The 22,508-nt window shown below is 45.4% G+C and overlaps 1 protein-coding gene across 1 annotated transcript in view; it reads right to left on the reverse strand.

The window, feature by feature from the left end:
• Positions 1-2,307: 2,307 nt before the first annotated feature.
• Positions 2,308-22,508, reverse strand: part of WDFY4 (WDFY family member 4) — a 328,638-nt gene continuing 308,437 nt past the window's right edge. The window contains exons 54-62 of the mRNA XM_054572378.1: positions 19,431-19,643; positions 16,739-16,886; positions 15,520-15,704; positions 15,145-15,303; positions 11,232-11,411; positions 9,245-9,427; positions 7,100-7,184; positions 3,369-3,480; positions 2,308-2,626 (exon numbers count right to left, since the gene is read on the reverse strand). Of these exons, the coding sequence (XP_054428353.1) occupies positions 2,560-2,626; positions 3,369-3,480; positions 7,100-7,184; positions 9,245-9,427; positions 11,232-11,411; positions 15,145-15,303; positions 15,520-15,704; positions 16,739-16,886; positions 19,431-19,643 (1,332 nt within the window). The 3' untranslated portion in view covers positions 2,308-2,559. The remainder of the gene's footprint in view (positions 2,627-3,368; positions 3,481-7,099; positions 7,185-9,244; positions 9,428-11,231; positions 11,412-15,144; positions 15,304-15,519; positions 15,705-16,738; positions 16,887-19,430; positions 19,644-22,508) is intronic.

The raw sequence follows: 22,508 nt of genomic DNA on the forward strand, positions 1-22,508 counted from the left end.
GGGCTGCTCCCTGGAGCTACCATCACTCAGAGATACTTTTTTACTCCCAGAACCACCAGCTTTGAAATGTCTGCCACCATGGCTCATTCATTCATCTGCACGTTCATATACTTAAGCAATACTTGCGGAGCATTTTCTATGAGATGAGCACTGGGAATATAGCTCTATGGGGTGGATGGCCCATCTCTGCCCATCACTCCCACTCACCTGGCAGCCCCAGAGCAACAGACTCTCCTGCTCCCAGCTTCCACCTGGTCCTCCATCTTTGCTCATTTGTTCATTCTACCTCTAGCCCCTTGTGCCCTGTGTCTTTGTCAATGCTGTCCCTTCTTCCTGTAATACCCTACTCTTCATACCAACAAGGCCAAGTCATATCTGCCCTCCCAGATCTTACCCTAGGGCCACCTCCTTCAGCCAATGTTATAAAGTGAATTGTGTCCCACTAAAATTCCTATGTTGATGTCCTAATCCTCAATACCTCAGAATGTTGACTGTATTTGGAAATGTATCCTTATGGAGGTAAGTTAAAATGACATCATTATGGTGGGACTCAATCCATTCTGACTGGTGTCCTTATAAAAAGAAGAAATTTGGACACAGTTACAAAGGAAGACCATGTGAGGACACAGGGAAAAGACAAAGACAGAGAAAAAAATCAACCATGCTGACACCTTGATCTTAGGCATCTAGCCTCCAGAGTAGTGAGATAACTTTGTTGTTTAAACTACCCAGCCTGCAGTCTTTCATTATGGCAACGAAGTGAAGGAAGACAGCCAGAATGCCACCTGTGCCCTCTTAGGGCATCAGATATCTCTCCCTTTAGCTCTCCTGCCTCAAGTCAAGTCTGTTTGCACAGACCCCTACAAGACCCAACACTGTCGCCCCATTTTCCCCATGGCATTGGGAAGCAAAAGGCAGTGCTCAGGAAATGTTTGTTGAATGAATGTGCCCATGAGAAGCTTTGGATGAGCAGATCATTCAGCCTTGGACATATGCTAGGCATAGTGTTTTGAAACATGATAGTGGGCCCGGCCTTGATATTTATGACCCTGCTTCTTGGCCTTTCTGGGAGTTGTGCTCTCTACTCTTCAATTTTCGGACCTCCAGTGCAGTCCCAGATGGACAAGGGATTGCAAATGGCTTTTCAGCTAGTAATGCAGGTCGGCAGTGCAGGGGGTGGCTGTCCTAGGCCTGGGGTCAGCCCTTCTCACTCAGGGTAAGTGCCCTGAACCTGAGATGTGTCTCCTCCTCCACTTTCTCCTTTGAAAATACTTCAAAGTTTACAGATAGATCCCTATTTTCTAACCATCCCTTATTCACTATTTTAGACATAGTTACTTTCTATTTTTTCTGTAAATTAACCCCAGTCAAAGACACTGAGTCTATTTTTTTCCATCCCCAGGCCCATGCTAAATTGAGTGGTGTCAGCCTGTGGGACCTCTGCAAGGCTAGAGGAATATGGGAATGATTAGGATTCCCTAGAAGGAAAATCTCAGGGAGGGTAGATGACACTAAGGAGCTTAGCAGCCCAAGTCCCTATGCACCCACCTGGGCTTGATATTGAGGCAGGTGAATTTCCTCCAAGGAGTTCTGAGGGCTGGGTTGGGAAGAAGACATCAGAGTGAGGGTGAGGCCATAAATGCCCAGCAACTGAGCTGAGAGTGACCCAGACACCAGAAGATACTGAATTCTGCAGAGGGGCTAACTACCTGCCAAGTATTTACATGGAGAACAAAAGTCATATAGCTGTCAGATTTCCCCAGGATGAGCTCTAGCTCAAAATCAGCATGCGGACTGTGGGCCTTGATCTCCATGTAAGAATGGGACCTGGGAAGATCCTGCCAAGCCAGGGCCTGGCCAGGACCCACCACCTGTTGTGGGGTACAGATGAGGCAGGCAGGCCCAGGTGGGGTGTCCCTCCAGGCTGACTTCCCTATGCTTGCAGTGGGCAGCATCATGTCTGTGTCCTGTGTCTCAGTCACAGCAACCTGTTGAGTGTGGTCCATCACTCCCCATGAGGGTCTGCATGGCAGGCAAAGCCACAACGGAGGAGCCCAACTCCAAGGGGAGAGACAGGAGGACTGAAGAACACTGAAGAAGGGTCATGTTTCCCTGAGGCCTTCCTGTCTATCTCAGAATGGAGATGCAAATACCTAAGTGGAAAAGGGTGGCAACTTTAAGCTCAAAAGCTCTTTATATTGGAAAAGAGTTGTTTTAATAAAATAAAGACAATACAATATTTCTCCTTGGTTTCCAGTAAGCAACCCATTTTTTTTTCCGTGCACTAAGCTCTTTGAAAAGGTAAGACCTATGTGATTTGGTGTGCAGGTGACATCAGAGAGTGTGGGCTTCCAGTATGCAACTCCCAGGAACCCCATGTGAGCTCTCATGTGTTTGTAAAATCACATCCTGTGCCATACAAGGCCACAGTACACAGGCCCTTCCTCAGCGGCAGTGTGGAGTGAAAACCCTGAGGTTTTCCTTGAGCCCAGGCACTGCATCATCCCAGCAGCTGGGATGCCAGGGCTGCCAGGCCAGGGCCACCACCATCTCCTTCTTCTACCCTTCTGAAGACCAGCAGAATATTCTCCCCTTCTCGTCACCTACAAGGAGTTTGGTCTGGTTTCTGGGGAAGGAAAAGAAGAGGCAGGAGTGTTAGAGTCAAGCCTGTGGTCCCACTCATCCCAGTAGTCAATCAGGAAATTGCCAACATGAAGTTTTCAGTCAGGGACACCTGGAGCTTGCACCTGGCCTCCACCGGAGGCAGGGGAAGGAGTGGGAGGACTGGAGAATGTTTTGACCCTGGGGAGTCGGGGGGCATACTTTTGAACTATGAGGTTCTGGCTCTCAAAGCACTGGGAGATTTTACAAGAAGCCTGGGCCCCACGGAGCAGGGGGAGGCCCTGGCTTTTTCTTTCTAGCACTCCTAGCTGCCTCCAGTCCTATCCCATGAGAGGTGTAGCCAGGGCCCTGTGGAGCATCTGACATTGGCTGTCCTACATCTTTTTAGAGCCCCTGAAAGGCATTTTCTATAATGTAGGATAACCATCACCTCAAATATTACAAATGGTGACCCTCAGGAAAAAGTTTCTCTTTAGTATAAAATTACAAAGCTTCCATGTAAGCTTTGGATTTCTTTATGAATTCATGGATATTCAATGAGAGAGGACAGAAACAGGTGTATGTTAAGAAACAGTTCCTAGGGCCTTACATGGCCACCTGGCTTGAATCCCGTGCATGGTGGGCCCACCTGAGGGCCTGTCCTGTGGCTACTTCTCAGGGTTCAGCTCCTGAGCAGAGGCACAGACTTCCCTAGGGTGGCTACAGCACCCTCTGCTGGAGGCCTGGAGGAGCCAAGCTGTGGTTACCTGGACATGGCCAGAGCAGTCACTGCAGGGCTGGTCTTGCTGGGCTTCCCTGTCAAAGCAATGCTGACGTCCAGCTCTCTGCACAGGGCAAGATTCTTCTCCCACCTGTGGCCTGTGGGAAGCGTGTGAGAGTGTAGTTAGAAAACACAAGTGGCTTCACACACATGCGCATGTACATCCACACAGAGGACCATAAATACATACACACGTATTTATATTTGTGGTCAGCAACTTGTTAAATTGAGGGGGAAAATATACTTAATCTTGGCCTGTGCCGTTGCAGAAAGGGCCGCCCCAATTTAATTTGCAGGCTGTGATAGTTACATGTGCTGACGTGCTGCGGTATCCATTGTGTACCAAATTGGATTTGTGTATTATTGCTTTCTAAATTGCATGCCTAGTTCAGCAAAATTGTTCATCAGTGTTTACTGGCTTTATGCTTAATAACGTGCCCCACAATACCTTGCTGTCAGGAGGTAATGCAGCCCATAATTGCCTAGTAAAAATAAATTACATAAAGTTGGCTTTATCAACTTATCTAAATCTTCTCACACCACAACCAATAATTAAATGCTGAGAATGTTTTTTCAAAAATATAACTCAATGATTGTTACTTCACTCATTTTAATGACTGTATTTGGGGGCAGACAGTAATTCCTTCAATGTGGATGGTGAGATGGTGAGACAAGGGCTGGGTCTGTCCCTGTGAAGTCACTCTGCAGGAGTCAGGGAGGGACTGATGCAGCTGCCCCAGCTGTCCCCAGGGCGGGGTAGGGGTGGGAGCTCCTTGTGCAGGCAGACAGGCCTGTGTACTAGGAAATGCATATGTATTTTGTGTTTGTGGAAAAGTCCAAACAACAACCATCTCTCCCCAAGTGCTTTTTATATACCAGATTAAATCTAAATCTATGCGGTGATCCCTAAAATAAATTGTACTCAACTGGGTTGGTCCTGCTGCCAATGACAAAGAAATGAATTCCAGACAAAAGTTAGATTACATGTGCACATAAGTATAGTACCTCTAATATCTTCAAGGATCTCCTTTTTTTGTCCCTTATGACATTTGAGGAATGTAGTAATATATGCAACAAGATGACACATATGCAAATATCCATGTGTCATGCCCAGTACTGGTCCTTTCCAACAAAACAGTTTTTGAGCAATGTTATGAGAACAACAAGATCTCCATTGGCTTAGGTTTGTACATTTTCACATAGATATGCTAACTCTAAACTGTGGCTCAGCCTGATTTTTATGACTATTTCTGTGCCCTCCTGTCATTTTATCCTAATCCTCCTGTGAACTGTAACCACACCCTGGCACTTAAATCTATAAGGCAGTGCTGACCACAGGTCAAGACAAACAATAAGAAAAGGATGTGGACATGCTGGCCTGAGCCATCTTCCCTAATGTCACCAGCTAGTATATTATGGGAACAGTTTCTTAGAAGTTTGAGAAAATGATAGTAATTATCTACATGTTGTTGAGTAGATTCTTGTCTATGTCGATAATTTTTTTCTGTCATCAGCTCTATGCAAGTTAGAATATATAGAAAATACCCTACTTGACAGAGCGGGAAATTGAGGGCCAGAGAAAGCTAGGTCTAGAACCTTATTCCCTGCTTCTCCTCTCAGTAGACCTCACTACCAATGAACACAGCTTCACCACAGCTCTTGATCCTGAATAGAAACCTGTGAATCCACCAGCACTTCCCGAACCAACGTAGTGCCTCTGAGGTGCCTTTTGTTCATCTGTCCCTCCATGTATCCAGCAACTCATCCAGCCAGCATTCTTCTCAGACATCCATTTATCAACCATCAGCTGAGCTAATGCCTTTACCTTACTGGACCTTAATAGCTTCAGAAGAGGTCAGTTGAGCTCTAGACTAGAGTTATATGTTCTCATCCAGGTATACCACAGAACTGCTTCTTAAGCAGCCTGGAGAATAAGAACCCTGCACTCTATCTCTTCCAAACAGGTGGGAAAGCAGAGGGTGTTTGGTGCCTGCTCTTTAAAGAAGAGCAGTGAGTTCCTTGCATAAGCCTCACCTGCCTTTCTTGAGATAGGCTGATTCCTTGTGGCCCTAAATGGCTTTAGTGATACTAGGACTAGTGAACCAGATGTGGTTGTAGATCCTTGTGAGGTCACTGCTCTGGGTCAGCCCAGATTGTTGATGAGGGCTCCCATATGGTATTATTTTGAGGAAAGATTTCCCATGTACACCCTAGAATCTAGAAGGAGCTGAGCAGTATCTGTGAACTTGTGTGAAGAAAGAATTCATAAACCTATGACTAAATGAATCAAGGAGGTATGGAGTTCATTTTAGAAATAAGCTAACTGAATATGGCTATTCTTTTCCAAAGGCAGCCCTCAGCAATCTGAAAAATTCTCTCCAGTGGTTGATTATGGGTCTGGGGATGCAGAACAAACCAGCAGGCCTCATAATGACAGAATTCTCACTTGCTAGTAGAATGTCTCCTTCCATCACAGGCACCAAGAAATATGTCTCTGTTCTTGGCCAGAGTCTTTGATGAAGATGGTACTAGGAAAGGTAGGCTGCATTGGAGAAGGTGGTGGTAGAGCCATTGGGAGGTGAGAAAAGGAGGTGATAGCTGTGACAGTGAGGTCTGTGCCTGTGCTTCTGGTGGAGGAGATGGTCTGGTGGTGGTCATGATGGTGATTACGTGGTGCTCACTACCTGTGTTGAGGTTACCTGGCAGAGGCCACATCTGCTCTTGTGGCAGCACAAGTGAGAATGATAGCAGTCATATGCTTCTGGGTAACTTTAGGCAAGTTACTGAACCCCTCTCTGCCTCAGTTTCCTTATCTCTCATATGGCTGTCATAGTGATATCTGCCTCATAGGGCTGCCATGAGAAATGAGAGATTGCATGGCAAGTATGCACCATGGGACTGCTCACAGTCAGCTCTCTCTCTCATAGCTCTGTAATGATGGTGGCAACAGAGCCAGTGGTCATGACAGCAGAAGGCAGAGCAGATTTTCTTACTTCAGTCACCTCTACCACAACCCAAAGAGGTTCTCTCGCTTTGGTGCATTTTGGGGACTTAATAGATATGGAAATTCTAACTCCAATCTTTTCTCCCCAGGAGTTGGGTTGAGAACAGGACTTGGATCTACATTTTAATAAACCTCTTGGGCAATGTTGATGCAGATGACCCTCAGAGCCAAACTGAAGAATTTGCCACGTGGATCTGGGTGGGTTGAACCAGAATTAACAGGGCAGGCTGGGGCCTATGGAACCACTTCCTTTCCTTGTGGATAAGGCAAGGCTCCTCCCTGCTCCTCTCTGTAGCTTGGCTCTCCAGACAAGTAGCCAGCTAGACCCAGGCCCTGGCGGGGAGTTTGACTTTGAAGAGTCATCCAGGCACATGGAGATCATCAAATCAAGCTCTCCAAGTTGTGTCCCTCTCCTGATGCTCAGGAGGCCCTGACAACCACCACCACCACTGTTGACATGTCCAAGCAGCACCCCAGAGCTCACTGGTCCCCGCAGAATGATGCTGGAACTCAACAGAGGTCCTCCATGCAGCTCCACTTTCCACCAGCATCTCATAGTAAACTCTGCTTCTTTCACCCCAACACCTGGTAATGGATTCCCTGGGCTCTGAAAGCCTGACTGGAGCCACAGCCATTGGGCTGAGGAAGGGAGGGGAGAAGGATGCCTGAACAAGGCAAAGGCACCTTGCCTGCACCCATAGCAGGGCAGTTACCTCTCAGGCTGGCAGGCTGGGCCGAAGGCTCCTCTGCAGCTGCCAGCCCAGGAGCAGACATCTTCACATCCTCAGTCTTCCAGATCTGTCCAGAAAACAGAGAACACCATAAGCTGGGGAAATGATCCTGTCTGCAGGCTCAGGACTTATCCCATCTTCTCATACCTGGGGATCCCTCAGGGAAGGGGCAACAGCATGATGCATTTTAATATCTGATAGTAATGTATTCTTGGGGAAAAGGCTGCTTAGATTCCAGCTTCCTTGCGCAAAGGGTTAGCCAAACAGCTGCAGCCTGGACAATTTTACTCTCCACCTCCTGTGCATAGATATGTCTCCTCTCAACACTTTGCTTGCTGGGATGAGACTCAGCAACCAATTTATTGTCATTTTACTTAGTTAATGCCATCTTATCCCTCTGCCACTATCTCTGGGGTCCTCCTTCACCACTCAGCCACTGGGCTGTCCTCTGTGTCTGGTCCTTGGTCCCAAGGTGTGTTGCCTGACTCTTGGTTCCTCAGGCTGACCACATATGGCTCCTCATTTTGCTGAGTCTGGACTTTCTGTCCCTGAAGGACAAGGACCAGCTTCCATTTAAATGCTGCTGGGCCATACCAAGAGCTCAGTTACCAAGCTGAATGAGTGGTGGGCCCATGGAAGAAATGCATTTGATGCTCAACCAGCCAGGTTCCTCTGACTGGCCCATGGTGTGGACCATACTCTACTGCACATTCTAGCCAGCTCAGGACACCCTGCTTTCTGCAGAGACTGTGCCCCTCACAGCCCATAGGTGGAGTCCTATAGGGGGACTTCTCAAGGAGCCCTCCTCAGCCTTGTCTCCTGTTCATGCACGCTGGTCCCTCAGCCAGCATGGCTTTCTCCATATTCACTGACTTTTCCTTATCCTCAGAAATTGGTTGAAATGCCACCTTCTCTGATGTCTCTGTTGAAGATAAATCATTCTCCTCTTGGCATATACACCATATTATCCACTCTGCTTCTTGAAGCATCATCTCCATGATTACTCTGAGACTGAGTGTGGAGGGTCCTAGAGGGCAAGGTCAAGTTGGCACACAGCAAACTCTCATAAATGCTTGTAGAATTCAATGAGTATTTTGTTGAATACCTTGTAGTATTTGATTAATATTTCCTTTCATAAACTGTTAAATTAAATTGAGAGTTTTTTGAGTAAGCCTCTTAGTTGCTTATCTTTACTCATTTCTTCATCTTTCCTGTCAGTCTCAGAAAAATCACCTATATTTTGTTTTTCCCATCCTAATGTTTCCACCTTAATGTTTCTCTTTCCTTCTCTTCTTAGTTTCTTGATGGCCTCCCTCTTCATGACCCTCCTCAGAGGATCCACAGCATATTCTGATTATCCTAATCATAGGATGAACCACATACATGTATTTTTTTCCCTACTCTTCTAGAATATGAGTATTTTGAAGACAGTGACATGTTTAACAGTACTCTCTATGTGCCCTATGGCTTGCAATGGACCTAGAGCCAGAGTTCAGTGACTGTTATGTGGATGGATGGGTGGATGGATGGATGGATGACTAGTTGGACAAATAGTTGAGTGGGTAGATAGATTCATGGATGTATGGATGGAAGGCTAATTTGGAGGATACATGGATGGATAGAAAAAGAGATGGATGCAAGAAAGGAATGAAGGAAGGAAGGAAGGAAGGAAGGAAGGAAGGAAGGAGGGGAGAGATAAGTAGGTAGGTAGGTGGGTGGATCTTTTATTAGATGAATGGATGGATGGATAGATGGATAGATGGGTAAGTGGAGAGATAAATAGTTGGATGGGTTAGATGAATTAGTGTATGGATGGGCAACTGAGTAAATGGATTAATAGATAGTCCAATATCTCTTTTAAGCACTGGGCTTTGTTCTTGTGCACCTAACCATTCAACTTTAACATTTTGTATAAGAATTTTTGTATAAAAGTTGTATAAAAACTTAAAAAATTTATTTAACTTTTGGCCTGGAAAGAGCCTTGTCCTTGCCCTCACTTGCTACAGGGACCTGATCCAGAATGGTCTCAAATGCAGCCTGCAGATTCAGACCCTTGGAGGAAGTGAGCAGAATAAAGATGAACCCATTTCTTTTACCATGCCCTCATTCTTCCCAAGACACACCTACCCGGACTATGCCATCTCGACTTCCAGTGATGATAACATGGCTTGAGTCCCATGCTGGCCCCTCCACCATGCAGCAGCAGGTTATGGCTCCTTCTGGGCCCCAGGCTGTAGTGATGTTGGCCAGGGGCTGTCCATTGACATTCCACAGGGACAAATGGGCTCCAGCACAGGAGACAATGGTGCCCTGCAGCAGTGAGATCCTGATGTCACTCCAAGCTGGATTACTGCCTGCCCACCAGCCACTTGCTCAGCTGCTAGGTTTGTACACCCAAGCACTCTCACCCTGCTGTCCTCTGAAGACTAACCAAGGGACTCTAAGACCTGATAAGGCACTCACTTCTCCACAGTTGACTCACAGGCCTGTTCTGCTTTCACACAGGTATAAATTCCTAGTTTTTTACATACTGTAACCATATGATTGGGTAATGCCTTCCCTGCACCGCTGACTGGTTCACCCTTTGGGCTCCTCTCACAATGCTCTCCCTGGCAGTGTCTACCCCTGGCTCTGGACACAGGGCTTACACCTCATTGGCCATCCCTATCCCCAAGAAGCTTTGGACATTACCTGGGATAGGGCAGAATACAGATGTTCAAATTACTGCATGTGGCTCATAAAACTGAACAATATCCCTCTGGAGGGAATTTCTGAGGAGAAATTTTCTCATTGCCATTTCTAAAATGTTTCTTTCCAGAGTGTTTGCTCCTCCAGTTCTTGTCTACTTTTGTGTCCAGTACAGCAGTCACAGGAACTCAAAGAGTCATACTTTTGAGCCTTGCATTACCCACAGAAAGAATGCAGGCAGCTCTGTGCCCTCCATAGCCTTCCTGGGCTGGGCTCCATTGTGCCCCTGCTCAGTGGTTTGCTATACTCTGCCTGAGGCTAGGGGCCATGCATGCCCAGCATTGAGCAGTGGGACCAGCAGGTACTTAGTAAATTAAGTTGGCTCATGGACAAGTTAAGTTCAATAAGTTGTCCTGATAAGTCTTCTCTGATGTCTGGGACATCACTCGTTATGAGTTTTATGTTCTCAGAGATCCAGGCTTTGTGCCTTCCAAATACATCCACCCATTCAGCTATTCACCCAGTGTTCTTCCATCTTTCTATCCATCCATTCCATCCATTCCATCCATTCCTTCCATCCACCCATCCATCCATCCACCTGTCTATCCATCTGTCCATTCTCCATTCATCCATTCATCTATCCATCCTCCATCTGCCCATGTAACATTTATTTTGGATTCAAGCCTATTTGGAGCACCATTTTCAGCCAAAGTTGGCACCAGGAAGCTCCTCCAGCATCTCCCCTCCACTATGTTCTCCTTTCCTATTGTACCCATGTCCTGGGACCCTGGGGCTTTCTACAGTAGATGTAAAGCCTCTGTATTTTCAGGGAACTCCATACCCTATGATGGGACTTCTAGTTTGGGAGAAACTCCCCACTGAGATTTATATATGTATTTATCTAACTCTGTCACACACACACACACACACACACACATACACACACACACACACACACACACACACATAAGCTTCTGAGAGGCTTGTCTTGGTGGTCAGCATAGAGAGACAATCAGAAGCACTTCCTGCCACGGAGACCAGGGGCACCTGCTGAGTCAATACTGATCTTCGGTCGATAAGCTGAACTAGTTAAGCCCAGTGGATCCCTCACCAAAGGCAACTTCTTGCCCCAATTCCCTGGTGCTAATGCAAGAACAGAAACCTCCCAATACCCACACCATGCCGAGGGAGAAAAATAAGAAAGCAAAAATATAAACTCTAGACTCAGATGCTGCACACGTTAATGCTTCCATTTCTGCCTGTGTAGAGAATGTTCTACATATTTGGGGCCCTGTCAGCATTCTGGAGTGGTCAGCATCTCTCTGCCCCTGGGTTTTTTCTAGGGGAACCATCTTCCATGCAAGCACCCAGGCTCACAGACATGTCAAAGACAAAGGGCACAGACATTATGAAGGAGGGGTCTCACCGAGATGTCACTGATAGCCATGGCAGAAATGGCCTCCTGGTGGGCAGGCAGGCGGGTCACGTGGGTGAGGTGGTCTAGGTCCCACAGGATACAAGTGCAGTCTTGGGAGCCACTCACCAGGACACTGAAGGTGACTGATGCTGCCAAGCAAGTGACAGCCTGTGTGTGTCCGTATAATGCCTGGGGGCGCAAGGTAGAACCACAGATTATGAAAGGGACCAGCAATCCAGCTACTTGGTGAGATACTCCACGCTCTCTTTTACTATTGGGTCCTAGATAAGGAAACAGTTTTGTAATGATTTAGTGATTCCAAAGCCTGTAGGATGTGTGTGCATGTGTATACGTGTGTGCATGTGTGTGTGTGTGTGTATGTGTGTGTACATGCGTCCATGGCTGCCCTCTCAGTTCCATCCATCTCCAGGGTTGAAGTCCTGCCAGGAGGACTGGTGTCCTTTTATCATAACCCAAGCAGACACCAGCAGCACCCTTATTCTTTGTATCCCCTATATTTGTCTTTCATCTTGAAGCAGCACATGCTACTACTAACACATAAGGGTGCTGATATATAATGTGTGCATCCCAAACAGCAGCGTAAACATCACCTGGGAACTTGTTAGAAATGCAGATTCTTGGATCCTAACTCAGAACTACTGAATTAGAAAGTCTGGGGGTGGAGCCCCATTAACCCAGGTTTTAACAAACCTTCTGGGGAATTTTCACACATACTCAAGTTTGCATGGGAAAAAAAAGGGACCTCAGGAACACATGCAACCTTGGAAACTAAACTGAGAAGAAAGCAGGGAGCTCAGGTCATAGTTAAAAGGACATGACTTGTCAAGTTCAATGGATCCAGGTTCATAGCCAGTCTAGCCATGTGGCAGCAGATGACTCAGAGCCTCAATTTCAGCCCCTGAGGTTGGCCTGTGCAGGGTCTGGCCTGGATCATGGATGGTTTGTGTCCATATCTGGCCAGAGGGCTTGTTCCCTAAGAGACCCATTCCTGAGGGCTTGGAAGCTGCCACTGGCAATGGTGTGTTTGCCATCAGAACAATCCTAGAGGCTCCTGGTAAGCCTGATGTGAACTGTTTTTTACGCACATACCTTCTGCCCTCTAAAATCAGAGAAGTATGGAGATGGCCATCTGAAATATATTAAACCTCCATCTACTGAACAGACCACCACTCACTCACTCACTTGGATCAAAGCTGTCGCTTTGCCAGGTCACAACAATTACAAGTTCTGCTTCAGACTTCTGTTTGTCCTCAGTGGAACCTAACAAGGCACCAAACAGATGGTACTGGCAAGGTTTTGGGCATAACCCACAGAAGAAGATTTGGGTCATCTTGGGAAAATAGAAACTGTCTAAATGAACAGAGGAAAGCAGAGGGTTTGACAGAAGGTTTCTGGTTGTCTTTTCAGAATGAGCTAAATATGACTCAGTGTAACCACAGGGGACACAGTGACTCCAAAGAGTAAAGGCCATTAGGCCCCAGAATAAGGGCTGGGGATTCAGAGAGAGGAGCTATGAACCCCTGCGCCTATGCCTGCTGTTTGTTAATAGAGCCACATCTGCTGCTCTATGCAGGAAAGCTGTGGAGTGGAGGACCAGCCTGCATACAGGGGCACCACACACCTACACAAGGTTTGTTGCTTAAACTGAAACACCAGGAGGCGGCCAGCCTCCTGGAAAGGCCTGGGAAATCAGAAAAGGGGGACAGCAGTTTTAAACGTGTCCTCAGTAAGTTCTGTTATTCCTCAGAATAATACCTCTCTACATGGTCAGTTAAAATAACTTTATTATATCATCATATACAGAACTAAAGTAGCAAAAATTAAATAAAATAAAAACCTCTTAAAATAATTCTCCATGTTGGATTTTGTCTGGTGAGATGGGTCCTCCTAATTAAGGGTTGATGGCACCATAAATCTATAGAACCACTGTAGAAAGCCTTATGTTGCTGCTTACTAATTTTGCTTCTTAAAATTATTTTAAGGAAAAAATCAGAAGCAAATAGCAATCTACAAAGGATGTTTTCTGTGGCACTGTTCAAAATAGTTCAAAATAGTTAAAGGTTGGAAACAACGTAATTGTTAGTTTTAGAAGAAATGGTTTGTGGAACTATGATGCCACATTGACATAAAACAATTGAAATGTATTATGGAAATAAAGTAATATGGAATAAATGAAATGTAAATTATAGAGACTGTAGAAAAGCAGAAATGATTTGACAGGCTAGGTAAAAATGGAATAAACATAGCTACACAATGGTATACACAGAATGTTATGAATGTGTGTATCTGGGGTGGTAGTATGCAACAATGAAAGCTTTTACAGAGATTATAGAAAATTGTTCTACTTGGAAGTAAATTTGAAATTTATCTTTAATGGTGCAATATCTTTAAAATGAAACACTTTCAAAAACTGTTTATGAAGCTATTTAATGATGACTTCTCTGTTTATACATTGGGGACAGACCTCCACTGCTCAGCAGCTGGCAGTCTGGGGGATCCCTCATGACATGTCAGCTTCTGTAGGCAAATGATAAAGGGTTTTGTTTTGCCTGGGAAACAGGAGCATGCAGGATTCCCATAACTTTTTCTCTTGACTTAGGACATGGAGAGGATGATAAATTACATTTTATTCTGTCAATGCCAGGCTTTTACAGTGCATCTTCATTACTGAACAAGACCTCGGAGCAATGGTGGGAGGGAGGGTTCCTTCCTGGCTCCCAGGGCTCCACAGACTGATTCCTGGGAGAGGGGGACAGTCTACAAAGCGATGAATGCACAGTGTCTTTGCTTAGGTCTGGAATAAAAACCCAGACCTCTGACACAGCAGTTGATAGAAAGGAGTAACATGAAAACATGAAATGGCAGAAGCTCCAAGGTTGCCTTTGGGAGGTTCCTCTGAGAGTCAGGGGATGGTGACCTGCACTTGACCTGCACAGTTGTCTCTCAGCAGGTACTATCACCTCTGCAGGGCTGATTAACTCCCTTGTGGTTACTGCATGCCCACTGAGCCCCACACATGTGCTGAGGTGGCCTGAGAACACCCAGAGAAACCCAGGATTAGTTCCAGTGAAATGTTCACTTTAGGAAATCTAGCTAGTGGTCTGTTTTTTACGATTAATTTTGGTTTTTGTTACTTTAGGGCTATATGGCTACTACAAAACAGATGTCAAAAGACATTGCATTTTAGAGTTGGAAGTGTCCCCTAGTGATATTCTTGGGCAGGTTCAAGAGTACACAGGGAGAAAGCGTGGATTTAGAGTTAGACAAACCTAGATTAAAATGTAAAATTGACCTTTCTGAGTGTCAGTTCTGAAAGTAGAATAATAATACCTGCTTTACAAAACAGATTACTGTGTGGAGTCTTCGGTACACAGTGAGCAGAACTCTGCTTTTCACGAGGAGTAGTGTTGTTTGTGAGGTGAGACCCCCTGCCCCTGACTGCTTTGCTCTCCTCCAGCCACACCATTACTCTTGCTTTTCATTTCCTGGCTCTGTGATTTTGGATGAGTCATATCACTTCCTTGCACCAATTTTTTTCCCTGCTAGTAATGTAGGGATGATAACAGTACCTACTTTACAAAGCTGTTGAGAGGATAAACTGAGGCTACCAACATAAAAGTGCCCATGGCAAATGCTCAAACAGGTCCTCTAGTGCAAGGAAACCAATTTCACAGGCACTGAGGTATGGAGGCACCTGCCCTGTGCACTTGTCAAATCCACCCACGGGCATGAAATGGTGCTTCTGACAACACAGAGCTGTATGCCACCCTCAGCACCACACTATGTCCTCTGCTTTTGAGGTCAGGAAGTTGGGGCATGTGAGGACACTGCACCAGCCCAAGGTTCACTTGCCCTATGTACTACACTTGCACAAGCCACCACACCTGCCAAGGCACTGTACCTGCTTGAGGTTCAGGCCTCTTGGGCGGCCTTTGACCATACTGAGCTCCCATACACACACCACAGCATTGGCCCCCGAGGTGATGATTGTTGTGGGGGACGGGCACACCGCACACAGACAGCGGCCCCAGGCAGCCAGGTTCTCGAAAGTCATCAGGATCTGTGGAAGACAAGTACGATAGACTCCTTGGAATGGGGTTAGAGGCTCGGCCCATAGGGGCCCTTGTACGCTCTCACCCTCGGAGACAGAGCCACGTGGAAGATATGGGCCATGGGTGACTGTGCCCACTTTAGGCTCACCCATCTCCTGACCACCTCGGCCCCAACCAGAAGGAGACTGAAGCCTGCAGTTGCCGTGGTCCCCTGCCCTACTCACCTTGTCAGAGCCATAGTTCCCCAGGCAGCAGCTGAAGTCATCAAAGCCCCAGCTGAAGGTCCTGTTCCAGAGAGGAGGCAGCAGTATCTTGTTCTTCTCCACGGCCAGGATCGTCTTCTCAGTGGGGACAATGTAGCCAATGGCACCTTTGGGGGACTCAGAGCCTAGAGAGAAGAGGTACATATCTGCTCCCCAGTTAGTATAGTGGGGTTCACAGTCAAAGGACAACACTCCCTTTAGCTGGGCCCAGAAAGGAGCCAGGAACAGGCAACCTTGACTCAGCAAAGAAGAAACCTGGGCAGGAATGACTAGCCAAGGCACCTCATTCCCAGGCCTTGCTCAAGGGCCTATGTTAGACCCTGTCCCCCAGCAAGCCCCATGGCCCCAAGGCTATCCCCAACTCCAGGTTCCATCCTTGACTTAGCAAATATGTTCAATGTGTGGCCATGCAGGTCTTCAGTGTCTCTTAAAGGATGATGGTAGGGGAGGAGGAGCCAAGCTTATTGGGGCAGATGGCACAAAACCATAGGAGCCTTGGGGGGTTCTGTCCCTCCCGTCCTTTCCAGGTGCCATGTCTAGCAGGGCTGGATGTGCCAAGGACACTGTTCTTGGACTTCAAAGGCAAAAACTACAACAAGCCTGACCTTATACTCCTTGGGACCAGAATGTCCCATGCAGTGAGATTTCCCAAAATCAGTGTATGCCCCAGGGTGGCACAGACATCAGGCTTTACCCACACACAGCTTCTCTAGAAAGTGACAGGGCTGGAACTCACACCCAGGCCATCCGCCTAAGGGCACATGCTCTTGTTAACTGGCTACAGGCCCACCTGGGTGCTCAGGAGCAGAAGTGACTGCAGGTACCAAGGACAGGAGGCTGCAGCCCTCCCTCAATAAATATGGGGCTTGACCATTCAGCTTCAAAGGTGTGGAGGGGTGAATATGTGCATGAAATCGAGAAAAAGAGAGAGGGGGGTATGTGTGTGTACATGAAAGAGAGAGAGGTGTGTGTCTCAGATAGACAGACACACCGGGCCTGAGAGAGTTTGTCCTGGACACTGTCAGAGCAGAGGCCTCCCCAGATTCCTGCTATGACTTGAGACACAGTTGGACCCCAAGCCCCTGCCGAAGTCTGTGTCCCCAAATCTCCAGAGGAATGCCAGTCTCTGATGGGAAAACTCTGGAACAGAGAACCAAACTAAGCAGGGCCAGATATTCACCTTTGACTGTGACCTGGGAGGGCCGCAGTGACTGCAGGCTGTAGGAGAAGGGCTGTGGGTGGCCAGGCAGGCTCGAAGGAGTGGAGACATCCTTTCCAGATGAAGGCTTCCCTGCAGCTGTCCTGGCTGGGTGGGGTTTAGTAAAGAGCTGGAGAGACAAGGGGACAGGCTCACATGCACAGAGCGTTGGGGCAGACAGGCAGATATGCAGAGGAGAAGTTGTCTTGCGTACAAATTGCAGCTGTCCCTTTGCCCTGGGTGCTGCCTGGGCTGGGCTTGTTCCTGACATGGGTGGGCATAATTAGCATAAACAGAATCATCTGGTTAAACCCTCCTATGTTAGAGACAAAAGGGAGGGGCAACTACTTGCTGAAGGTCACAGTGTAGGACTGGCAGACATAACTTTCCTGGCTGCCAAATTTGTCTCCTTCACCAAGCTGCTGGGAAAAGGATGACCTCACTGAGGAGCCCCTGGTCCCGAGGACAGCTGCTTTTTATATTATGGGGTCAGAATGGCCCTCTCCCCATCCCAGATCAACGTCTCTCTTCATTTGCTGGTGCTGATCCTCCCATTTTCCCTTCTACACACTCTCTGCAGCTGTGTCCATCTGGACACAGTATTCTTTAATAGCTTCTATTCAAGTATTTCAAAGAGCACAGGCAAACCCCATTAAAGGCCTTTCTTATTTTTATTTTTCATAGATCTCTGTTGTCAGGTTGTCCCTAATGCCAAACTTTTTGCATAACCAGACAAAGGAGGAAGTGCAAGACTGTGCTGCCTGGCAGAATCCTTACTGCTGGGCTAGAGAGGGTGGCGGAGGCCAGCTCTAGACCTTCACATCCCCTCCCTCCATGGCTGAATTCCTGATGGGCTTCTTCTTCAGCCAGCAGGCACATGCCTGGGTGCCACAATGGAGGGGCTGACGTGGGAGCTGGCCTCAGCTGGGCACACAGGAAGAAGCGGGGCTCTGTGGGCAGCTGGGAGCCTCCGAGAAGCCTTGGCTCAGTTATAGCCCTCCATCACATGCTGACTACCTAGTAAAGCTAGGCAGGTAGCAATAAACACAGAAATCAGAGTGATGATTTTTAAATAAGCATTAGATAAAGAACACTCTTCCTTGCATAGCAGAATGACTAAAGCACCAGGTCACTGCCACAGCTTGGGCAAGAACAGCCCCTTGATGGAATAGTGCACAGTCTTGAACCATTTTAACCTTGTCTTCAGGCTGGGGCCACATGAAGAATTCTAATTCTGATAATTATTTATAAATATTTTAAAATAATTTTTAAGTGAAAGCTCACATGATATGTCATTACATAAAATCAGAATCTAAAATTGTGTGTACTTCATGGTCACATGATGTGAAAATATTTTTCCTTATGAACAAGGATTATGAGTACATAACACAGTACACAGATGGCGGTGACTATTGTTTTGAATTATTTAATTGCTTTATCTGTATTATTCTACTTTTTAAATGAAATAAATAAAACCATTAGGTTACCCAAGCTTCTTTCCTGAAATTCTCTCTTTGCTATCAAGCTTTCCCTGAGAAAATGTACATTTGGATGTGCCATCCATTCTTCAAGTCACCCTTAGGACTTGGACCTTCCATAGTCTACTTACTGAGAGCTAAGTAAACCAATCAGGTCACCTAAGACCAGGCAAAAAAGATGTTATTAATTTTGCATTAACTGAGTTGATCCCATCCACTTCTCATGCGAGGAAGGCTATTGCATAAGATGGTCCTGGAATTGGCTCGTTTTATGCATTCATTTCTCAGTGTGACTGACTCCTGATTGCCCAGGCTGGGACCCCAGCTGGGGGTCCATGGTTCTAAACCGAGATGGTTGCATCAGGGATAAAATTATTTTACACTGAACTAAAATGTGAGGATCAACAGAGACAAAATGAATTAAATAAACAACCAACTCCCCGGAACACCATTCATCAGAGTGTCAACATGCATGCACAGCCTCACATTGCCACATGACTATCCTAACAGGAGTAGAGCCAGCAGAGAAAAAGGCTCATGGGATATTCCTGCAATTTCACCAGGGGCCCTGAGGTCAGAACTGAGGTGCTCTCACATGGTGGCAACATGACATGGATTTGGGAATCAGACAGGTGAGGCTAGAGCTCTACCTCTGTCCCCTGCTAATGGTCAGGTTATTTATTGAGCTTCTTTGAGCCTCATTTATAAAAGAGTAATTCCTTTTACACAGAGTTTATGAGAGAATTCAATGAGGTAACCACACTAGTAACTAACATTTGTTGAGTGCTAGTCACATTTTCAGGTACTTTCAAGCACCTCATGTCTTAACACATTGGATCTCCACAACAACTCTAGAGGATGGATACATATAAAGAATTAAAACCTCTGGACTTATCATAGTGTCATCAAATACATCAGAGATAAATGTAATCTTTATCATTATCATTAATAATGTCATCAGTTTCTGCATTTAACCCTCAGATGGTATTTGAGGATTAGCCTTGATATTGAAGGCATAGATAGATGATCAGAGACCATTTTGCCTGTTCAGTCCTCTTGCTTGCTCCCATCCTAGGAGCAAGTGTTCTCTCTCTCTCTCCCACATCTCCCTCGCCACCTCCAGCTGCGCCCCTCCCCAACTTCTTGCTGTGCACACTTACTTGATAAAGGAAGAAAGAGGACATGGCATGCTGTACCTGTTTGGGAACCTGTCCAAAGTTGCTGACAAACCCCAAGATTGTGTTCCTGATCAAGGGGTCACCGATGCTGCTGAGGTCCATTTTGTCACCGTAGAAGTAGGGGTGGAAGGTATTAACAGCCTCCACTGCAGCTGACCCCTGCTGCTTGTAGCCAAAAATGAGATCTATCCAGTGGTGGAGGTTGGCACTGACGAAGTCACTTTCCAAAGCCTAGAACCAAAACCCAAAGAGCATGTCAAATGCAGGCCTCAGAGACTCACCGCCCACATCAGGAAGGGCAAATGGTTCCTCCTTCTGCACAGGAAATGAGTGAATACTCCCTGGACTTGATGAGTTCTAAGTGGGCAGATATGCAGGCCACACAAGGACCACCCAGTTCCTGCCTTCAGCTGAGTGTTCCCACCACCCTAGCTCATCTACTCCATAAAATAACCATGAGGACCAGAATATCTGAAAGTGACAGCCAAATGGAAGAGTGCAGACTGAAAATAAAGTCCTGGGGTCCTGTTGAGATTTGACACAAGAAAGGAGAGCTGACTCTGACCTGAGAATGTTGGCAGGCTGAGACAGTGTTACAGTTAGGAGAACATGCTCTGGAGAGGATTGGACTCCAGCACTGCCACTTATGTTCTTTAACATCTCTGTTCCTCAGTTTCTTCATCTGAGAACGAGGGACAATAATTGTATCTTCTTTATGGGTTTGCAGGCAGATTAGTTTGTGTTTGTGCCTGTTGCATGGTTATCTCCATGCAGTATTAGCTACGATGATTACACTGAGAACTCTCTAGGTACTGGGCATGGCTTGAGGTTTTATGTGTGCTATCTCTGCTCATTAGCACCACTTTTTGCTGGCATGAAAAATGCGACATTCTTAGTGATTTCAATCTCTCACTTCTCAGTTCCTCAAGCTTCATTTTTCCAATAACTTTTACCTCCATTCAACCTAGTTACCCACTCTCATAGACACACCTTAACCCATGCCAGTATCTGTAACTGCTCTATCTTCAAAATCACTCGTTCAGTCATCTTGTTGGTGAAAGTCACATCTTAACCTTGCTGGTTATTTAACTACTTTCTAAAGTTATTCTTATTCCACCTTGTCAGTACATATAGTCCCTTGCCCCTCTACTTATTTTAGTTGTTAACCTATCAACACTCTCCATTCTTTAGTCACATGTTGATCAGGCTCAAATTTAGTGGGACAATATTTCAATAACACTATGGCCAATATCTCCTGTTTTTTGAATCATATGTACTTCTGTTTTTTCATAGCAGTCTGAGTAAATTCAAATATTTTCTGTCTTCATGCCTAGATCAGAGTATCTGAAGAATATCAAGCAAATGGGAACATTGATCAACCTGTAATTGTTGCTCACCAATCTCAAATGGACAATGAGTATTTGCCAGATAACCCAGATATGTTTCTCTGCTCAACTCATGCTAAATCATTTCACATGACTATTTCCCATTTCCTGTAACCTCCACAGTTCTGACCCTCACAGCTGTCCGCTTTCAGCAGTTAACCATACCTCCCACTTTCCAGAGATAAATAGAAGCCAATTAGGAACCCATACATCTTCCTGAAATCACATAAATCTACCCTCATCTGCTACCTGCTGACTTCCATCCCTCCTGTTTAAGTCAAGAAGTGGTCCCACCCCTTACATAAAGCTAGCCCTCTACCTTTGATTTGAATTCCAAATCCTCCTGCTTTCTCATGAAGTTATTAATCCTTCTCTTTTATATTCAACATCCCTTTCCCACTGTCTCTTAAATATGCTTATTAAAAATTTAAATATAAAGCCTTAACATTTCCTTAAACTTTCATCTTATCCAGGTATTTTCTCTCCCTTTATTCTCTCCTTCACAACCAGAATTTTTGTTACCCATCTCCACCATCTCCATTTCCTTATCATCATTCACTTCCTTTATTTTTATATCTTTTTGACTTATTGTCTAGTGCCCTTTTATTTCAGGATGAATAGCTGCCTTTAATATTTCTCACATAGCAGGCCTGCTAGTGATGAATTCTCTGTTTTATTTATCTGGGAATGTCTTAATAAATTTCTTCTTCAGTTTTTGAAGAATATTTTTGCTGGATATAGAATTTATGTTTGAGTCTTTTAGCACTTTGAATATGTCATGCTACTGCCTTCTAGACTCCATGGTTTCTAAAACAATATTAACTCTTAATCTTATTGAAGATAAATCTTAGATGATGACTTCACTCTTGTTGCTTTCAAAATTCTTCTTTTGACTTTATCTCTTTTGAAATTTTATTTTTCAATTACAGATTACATTTAATATTATTTTATATTGCATTCATGTGTACAGCATATTGGTTAGACAATCATACCTTGCAAGGTATTCCCCCAATATTTCAAGTACCCACCTGGCATCACACATAGTTATTACAATACTATTGACTATATCCCCTCTGTTGTCTATACTTTACACCCCTGTGACTATTTTGTGACTATGAATTTTTAGTTCTTAATCCCTTCACCTTTGTCACCCAGCCTCCCAACCTCTCTCTCCTCTGGCAATCATCAAAATGTTCTCAGAATCTATGAGTCTGTTTTTATTTTGGTTTTTCATTTTGCTCTTTAGATTACACATACAGGGTCCATCACAAATGCCCATTTTTATTACAAACTCTTCTATTACAAAATCATAAGCATGTAATTCTGTAACATAACGATATCACACTCCAGCACACTATATGACATTTTAGGTGAAATGTTCAAATTAAAACTATAAATTGTTACACCCATATTATTACCCTACCAACCACATGCAAGCAGGTGTTACTTCTGCAGGAACTTGTATATTCAAAATCATGAGGTATTTGCCTTTTTCCATCTGACTTCATTCAGCCTGAAACACTCTAGGTCCATCCATACTGTTACAAATGGTAAAATTTCATTTTTTTTTATGGTGGAGTAATATCCCATTGTATATATGTACTACAGGGTTTTGGGGATTTTTTTCCCATTTGTCTATTGACAGGCATTTGGGTTGCTTCCATAATTTGGCTGTTGTAAATAACACTGCAGTGAACATAAGGGTGCATAT

The sequence above is a fragment of the Pteronotus mesoamericanus genome, unplaced genomic scaffold (genome assembly GCF_021234165.1).
Source record: "Pteronotus mesoamericanus isolate MK-2021 breed Mesoamerican mustached bat unplaced genomic scaffold, CSHL_Meso_final contig_230, whole genome shotgun sequence".
Classification (NCBI taxonomy): domain Eukaryota; kingdom Metazoa; phylum Chordata; class Mammalia; order Chiroptera; family Mormoopidae; genus Pteronotus; species Pteronotus mesoamericanus.